We start from the raw sequence: 7882 nt of genomic DNA on the forward strand, positions 1-7882 counted from the left end.
CTGGTTGTATCTGAGGTATCCTATTACTGTGTCTCTTTCTGTCAAACTTTCATACTTCCTTAATATATTTCTAATTATTATTTATTTATCCAAATATTTTCTCTTTATCTTTCTCTCTCTTTCTCTTTCTCTTTCTTTTTGTATCTCTTTTTCATTTCCTTTTTCTTCTTTCTCTTTCCTCTATATTAATCTTTTTTTATTCTTATTCTTTTTATTTCTTTAAAAAGTAATCATGTTTTTAATACACTTTCTTCATCTGTCTATCTATAAACTATCTCTCTTTCTTTCTATCTATCTATCACCTTAATCTATCTTTATCTTTATCTGATTCTCTCTCTTTCTCTCTCTCTCTCTCTCTCTTTCTCTCTTTCTATTTCTATCTCAGTCTTTCTTTCTTTTTTTCTCTTATCTAAGCTCTCCTCGATGTTCCCAAAGCATTTCTTGTACTAAACTAGCGTAGAAATCTACTCTGGCCTGTCTCTTCTATCTCTACCCCCCTACCACCCACCCACCCCCTTTAATTGTCTTTTTTCTTTCCGTAGTAAATCCGATGCACGGCGTTTTGTCGATTCACAGCCGTACTCAAGTGCTGTTAATGCTTTTTTGCTTTTTTCAAAGCCCCTTTTAACAAAGCGATCGAAGTAATTAATTGCGTTGAAAGATCATTAATCTCTCGCATAATCTCACGTCTTTGTTCGATCCATCCTTTATTCTCTCTCTCTCTCTCTCTCTCTCTCTCTCTCTCTCTCTCTCTTTCTTTCTTTTTTATTTATTTCTTTTTTGTTGTGTTTAAATGCACACACTAATTTCCATCATCTTTCTAGCTAACTCTATTGTTTCCTAATATTCCTTGTATATAAATATATATATATATATATATAATATATATAATATATATTTACACACGCACACACATACATATTATATATTATATAGATACATGTGCGCTTTGCATGTACCGCCTAATTCCTTTCTAAACGATCATTCTTTTTTCTTACAAGATTCTTCATGCAACTAGCGTCGCATTAAAGTTTCCTGATGATCAAAATTAAAATCTTCTTTTTTGAATAAAAGAACAAATAAATAAGAAAAGAGAGAAATATATATATATATATATATAAGGGAGAGAGGAGAAAGAGAGAGAAAAGAAAAAAAATGAACGTGTTTGTACCTACAAGAGAGGAAATTAACTTTGAACATGGTACAATTTCTCCTTTCTATGACGTATTCTGTAAAAAGGAGAAAGGTAAAAAAAGAGAAAAGAGTGAAAAAGAAAAAAAAAAAAGAAGAAGAAGAGAAAAGAAAAGGAGCACATACACGCACTCACACATATATAAGAAGTAATTATTCTGTTAATCCATAAGACAAATTGCAAAAGCTGTCAGCAAGTATAGCGGTTATTGATTGATGCGCTTACGAAAGATAGAGAAAAAAAGAAAGAGAGAGAGAGAGAGAGAGAGAATGTGTGTGTATGAAAGAGCAAAAGAGAAAGGTATTCACGGATGTAAGTTTCAATGGGGGGGGGGGGGGGAGGGTATGATCGAGCCCTCTGAATAGATGAGTGCCTGTCGAATGGATGGCGGGCGTGGTTTTAAGTGTACCTTCGAAAAACGATGAGAAAAACTGTACTCCCGCCATAATAATCGATGATGTAAAGTACCAACCGGGTTGTATAGAAGAAAAGAAAATTTCACAAGATTTTTTCGAGACTGATAGAAAAAGAAAAATAGTAGGGGATGGGCGGGAACGGGGACGGAGACGGATGGGGAAAGAATCAGGTAAAATACTCGATCGGTAAATTAACGGGAATTCTTACTTACTATCGATTTGATTCTAATCGAATTCAGTTTTTCTTTTTTTCTTTTTTCTTCCGAAAGAAAGACAGAGAGAGAGAGAGAGAGAGAGAGAGAAAGAGAGAAATAAAAAAGAGGAGAAAGAACCCGTCGTCTTTGACGATATTATCGTTAATATTAAAAATAGAAAAAAAAAAAAGAAAAGAAAAGAAAAGAAAAGAAAAAGGGGAAAGTGAAATAAGAGAATGAAAAGAAGGAAAGCAATGAAAAATAAAAGAAAAAAGAAACACACACACACACACAAGACAATGTAAAACAGAAAGGAAAGAAAGAAAAGAGAGAAATATACAAAAGATCATTGCGATAGTGAATCATCGTATTAGTTCGTTAATTAGATAATTAGTTTGTTCGTTACGTTCGTTCGTTCATTCGTTCGTTTATCTTTAATCTTATTTTTTTTTTTTTTTTTTTTTTTTTTTTTTTTTTTTTATTGAACTATTTTTTTTCTCTCTTATAATGATTCCTTACGAAAGGAAATTCTATGTAAATAATAGAATCGATTGATGATCGAATGATAATATATATATATGTTGATATATATATATATATATATATATATATATATATTATAGATATATGTGATAATTCCCTCAGATTCATAGCGGAGGAATGGTCACCGTGCAACAGCGTTACCTGCGGAGATGGGTATACGCCGTAGTGAAGTTCCATTGCAAGATATTTCTCGAGTTTAGCCGTACGAAATCGCCAAGTTACCAGACAGACAATGTTCCGGGTCCAAAAACCGGAGGGAGACGGAGAAGTTGCGGTCATGGGGGAGCCCTTGCCGGTTTGATTGAGAAGAGTCTGTCGTATAGAAAAAATCGACACGGTTGGGGATAGCGATATGCCGAAGTCCAGTTGAAGGGAAAAAAATTTTCCTACAAATCGTACGAGTAGTTCAGGAGGTTGTTGGAAACTGGGTCCTGGCAGCCGGTAGTGCCGGTGGTTACGAAAGTGGTATCAAAGTGGCAACCAGGAAGAACGTCCAAAACCACTTACTCATGGAAGGAAGCTGGTTATACGCCTTGTAGCGCTACATGTTTAGGAGGTAAAGGGTTGTTATATCGATCGAAGACTTCTGCTTTACAATCTTCCCTTGTGTTTCTCTTCTTCCTTTCTTCCTTCCTTCCTTCCTTCCTTCCTTCCTTTCTTTCTCCCTTTATCCTTCTCACTCGTTCTCACTATTCCTTCCTTTGTCTATTTAGTTACAACGTTCCTTGTTTTATCTCTCCACAGTTGTTTCAGGCATTAGGATTTATTAAGATCCTATATAAGACGACGCGATCCATTGTGTATAATGAGATTAGTGATTGTAGCAATAAGTAAATCAGTAGTAATAATAGTAGTACTAATTAACGAGTTTCAAAAGATAATACCTTGATTTTTTCTAATTTATATAATGTATTACTATATCATTGTTTAAGTCGGATTTAAATATATTTTTTTATTTAATGATAATCATCATCTGAAGTAATAAGAATATTAAGGATAGAATTATCTTAAGGAATCTATCGATTAGCGTATCGAATAGGATTACTAAGGATTAACAATCGGATAGATGCTCATCCAAACTGCTAATCGAAGCGGCGATTTAACGGATCGTGGCCATTAGCAATCCTCCGTTAGGAACACTATCCGACGATTCAATTAGCCGAAATCAACTTGAACGAAAACGTAGATTTATCCAGTGACATAACGATCATATATTAAATCCTGACAGGGAAAGACACGCTGACGAGCTAAATAGCCATTTTATATGTTCTTCTCGTTTTACTGTTTTTTTCTCTTCTTCTGCTTTTTTTTTTTTTTTATTTTCCTTTCTTTTCCAAACGATTCCAGGCGTACAAGAATTGATAATATACTGCGTACGCGACGATACTGGTAAAACCGTGACCCCGCTTCTCTGCAGCACCGAAACTAAACCAGAAGCAAGAATCAGAACTTGCAACGATCATCCCTGTCCACCTAGGTAAACATTTTATTTATTTATTCGTCATATTTATCCGAGATAAAAATTTTAATTAGGAAAAAGACAAATATAAGAAAAGAAGAAGAAAGAAAATGAAAAATTTGTTTTCTTTTCTTCTTTTTTTTTTATGTTTTTGATTTTTTTTTTTTTTTTTTTTTTTTTCCATAAAAAATTAATAATCCAAACGATTATCATTTGTGTTACGAAAAATATTTCGAAAATTTTTCACAATATATTTTTAACATATACTACGTTAAACGATATAACGATGAACAATCATTGTTTAACCGTAGACATAAATTTTCGGTACGATTATTCAATGTAAAACCCCTTGTAACGTAACAATGCGTCGTTATGTTAAACCACAGGTGGAGATATAGCGAGTTCTTACCCTGCATGAGCCCCTGCGGTATTGGCATTCAGACTCGCGATGTCACATGCATACACGAGGTGACACGAGGAATCGGTAATACCGTGACGGTACCAAACCATATGTGCCCGCAGCCACCACCAGCAGACAGACAATACTGTAACGTGTTGGATTGTCCAGTCAAGTGGAGCGCTGGAGAATGGGGAGAGGTACTTTCTCCATATATACATCTATATATATATATGTGTGTGTGCGTGTGTGTGTGTGTGCGCGCGCGCGCGCGTGTGTGTGTGTGTGTGTATATATATATATATTTTTTTTTTTTTATAACGCGACACTGGTATAATTCGATTTTAGCGTGATCAAAATTTGTACAAAATATTTTTAAACTCAAGTATAGGAAGAAAAAAGTTGAAATGATTATTCTAGGTAAATAACAAATTATGTAGAATATTCGTTGGTATATAATAATATAGTTATATTAATGAAATGATTTAACAACAATTTTGTTCCTTTTCCATTTATTAAAAATCATTTCTAGTTTTATTTTTAAATCTCTAGCGAAGATAAAATTAAATTGTTTGAGTGTGTGTTTATGTGTGCGTATGCATGTGTGTTTGTGTATGTGTATGTGTGTATAAGAGAGATAGAGGGAGAGAGAGAGAGAGAGAGAGATAAATAGAGACTAACCGCATGACCTTCTCCACATCGGTCTCGTGTCTGAACTCGATTATATTCGCAGTGTTCCAAAAGTTGCGGAGGCGGGGTAAAGAGACGTAACGTGACCTGCGAACAAATAATGGCACTGGGTCGCAAACAGAGAAGGGAAGAAAATAAATGCCCGCCGCAAAAGCCATCCTCCGAAAAACCATGTAACACCAAGCCGTGTCATGAGATGGACATGAACGTGCAGCCAATCATTCTTAGTCAGAATTCGTCGTACAATCAATCGGACTTGAATGAGAAAGTCGATTTAAAGATTGGCGGTATAGCTAGGGTTTTTCAAGGGACGCCTTTTATCAAAATTCGATGTCCAGTTAAAAAATTCGATAAGTAAGACGACAGAATTAACGAGGTATGATATTTTTTACTCGGACCAGCATTTTTATATCACCATTTTTAATTTACAGAACGCAAATTATATGGACGAAGGATGGTAAAGAATTACGTAGAACGAGAAAATATAAAATCAACAAAAAGGGAGCTCTAAAGATTATGGACATAACTACGTCCGACGATGGAGTTTACGCTTGCGTCGGTAAGTCATCATGATCGTTCGATCAAATAATGAACGAACAAAATGATGAAATTAATGAAACAATATTTCAATGTATGTACTTCTTCTCTTGATTAATTGATTATTTCAATATTTGAAGCATCGCTTTCGCACGCGGAAACACGTATTATCGTGAAATTACGCTCGAAAGAACAGATAAGCAGCGAGGAATATCTTAGGCTTGGTAATTCCGTGCATCTTCAAAGAAATGCCAATCTTGATTCGGCACCAGCCAATTCCGGTGAGAACCTTTACACCGATCGTGCAGGTATAAACGATTCTTTCAGCGTATTAAAAATTTCTTTACTATTAAATAAATAATATAACAATGTTCTATATATATATATATTTATATATATATGTTATATATACATATATACACTAGCCGCCTATGGTAATCACTTTGCTCCTTTCGATGGAGAAGACCTCAGCCACGAACGAGCGGTTCCAAGTAAACCAACGAGAAAACCACAACACAAAAGGCAAAGGACCAGTCCAACTCCACCGGATTCTACTATGATGCACAAAGAGAATACTGCCACCTCTTTTAATCAGGTAGATTTATCCGTTAAAAAAAAATATTCACCAAAAAATATATCTAATGTCTATGACAATTAACCATTATTTATCTATTGTCTTATTAATCATAGAAATAGTAATTAATCAACGTATATATATATATATATATATATAAATATGTAGTAGTAGAGAGGCACTTTCTACTAATATAGAAAATCTTCTTTCTCTTTGCTTGCTCTCTTTTAATGGATTTTAATATTCTACTCATTGGACGTATTCGGGATATATTATAAACACGTCAGCCCGGATATCACGAATCCGTAGAATCAACGGCAACGTCCGGTGCAACTAATCTGATGCCTCACCTCAGTTATTTAATTTCGAGCATAAAGGTGAGGTCGTAATGTTTGAACGACGTTTTCCATTGTATACCTTCGATATTACTTTAACGAAATCCTTTCTAACGCTTCGTTCCTAACGCTATACGTTTGATATATAATCGAAATGAAATCATTAATCGTATCTTTTTCAGGCCTATTGGCCATTTCAAAGTAATACAGGTTCTAGCAGAAGTCATAGAACGGCACCTGTTTCTTTCATCGACGATACCCACAAAGAAGTTTCTATGGCAACGAAACGTACTATGCCCGACAAAAAGACTGGCATGAGATATCATAATGTCGAAGAAGACGACTTTGAGGATCTATTATATCGCAACACAGCCATTCCCGATGATGTATTTGGTCCAGACGAAGAAAGGATATTTATTGACGTAGATCCTTATGATCTAGATGCAGCGATATTTGGTGTAAGGCATGAAGATAATAATAAACGAACGACCAATGATCTATCAGATAAAAAAGATTTTACAACGGTCACAAAGGCGAACGTTGATTATGTCGAGGAATCATTGAAAAATGTTAAAAAACATCGGCAAGATTCGCGGGATCTTTCGAAAAATCATAAAAACGATACTGTCAATGATTATTCCGAGGAGACAATAAATTCCGCAGAATCTTCGGAAAATGTTGGATTAGAGGTTTATTATATTCAAGATTCTACCTCGAAAAATGTCGCTTCTTCGTTAGCGACGAACGAAAAATCACTTTTCGACGATATTCCCAATGATAATACATCGGTACGTACATTAATCTCATCGACTAATCTCAATGATACCGAACTTTCAACGAAAATCTTCAATGTGGAAAACAATGAGAAATCCTTTACTGTCGATAAATCAAACACGAATGACGATTCGATTTATATAGACGAATTGGAAAAACGTAGAGCCAATGATCCCGACGAAGATCATATTATTTCGTCGTCGACGAAACTTTTAGAAATTGAAGAAGGTGAAAGTTCAACGATGATGGACGAAACAACGTCATCTAGCAGCGAACAAATTGCATTAGAATCGACCGAACAAATTACAAGAGAGTTGTTATCTCATAGACATGATCGAGCTTATTCAAGAGATAATTCGAAGGAGACCTCGATGGATACGTTTACGACATCTAGTAGTATGGAAAAAACCGAATCAATAATCGGCTCGATTGCTGCTCTTGGTAAGAACATTTCTTAATAAAAAATGTTCGTTCTATTGGAATATAATACTTGCGTATAATGTGGTGATTAATTTTACTTACAATTTTTTTCTTTTTTTTTTTTTTTTTTTTTTTTTTTTTTTTAACACTTTTCTAGACAATACAGAAGACTTAATTTTTGAATGGGTTACGACAAATTGGTCCGACTGTTCGCAAACTTGCGGTGGTAGTGGTTTCCAGGTAAAAAAAAAAAAAAAACAAAAAGAAAAGATTGCATCTTTAGCTTAGAAAGGAGTAAATTAACAAAAAATAAAATTTTAGATGCGTGGAGCACAATGTACGATGCGTCCA

The 7882-nt window shown here is 34.6% G+C and overlaps 1 protein-coding gene across 1 annotated transcript in view; it reads left to right on the forward strand.

Annotated features, from left to right (window-relative positions):
- LOC124947081 (protein madd-4) overlaps nucleotides 1–7882 on the forward strand; it is a 187568-nt gene that overhangs the window by 178217 nt on the left and 1469 nt on the right. Inside the window, 17 exon segments of the mRNA XM_047488736.1 lie at nucleotides 2448–2508; nucleotides 2511–2552; nucleotides 2555–2638; nucleotides 2640–2666; nucleotides 2668–2740; nucleotides 2784–2824; nucleotides 2826–2901; nucleotides 3693–3822; nucleotides 4191–4401; nucleotides 4935–5245; nucleotides 5323–5450; nucleotides 5569–5736; nucleotides 5854–6023; nucleotides 6290–6379; nucleotides 6520–7552; nucleotides 7689–7771; nucleotides 7853–7882. The exon segment at nucleotides 7853–7882 is cut by the window's right edge and continues 354 nt beyond it. Coding sequence (XP_047344692.1) covers nucleotides 2448–2508; nucleotides 2511–2552; nucleotides 2555–2638; nucleotides 2640–2666; nucleotides 2668–2740; nucleotides 2784–2824; nucleotides 2826–2901; nucleotides 3693–3822; nucleotides 4191–4401; nucleotides 4935–5245; nucleotides 5323–5450; nucleotides 5569–5736; nucleotides 5854–6023; nucleotides 6290–6379; nucleotides 6520–7552; nucleotides 7689–7771; nucleotides 7853–7882 — 2758 coding nt within the window.

The sequence above is a fragment of the Vespa velutina genome, chromosome 2 (genome assembly GCF_912470025.1).
Source record: "Vespa velutina chromosome 2, iVesVel2.1, whole genome shotgun sequence".
In the NCBI taxonomy this organism is placed as follows: domain Eukaryota; kingdom Metazoa; phylum Arthropoda; class Insecta; order Hymenoptera; family Vespidae; genus Vespa; species Vespa velutina.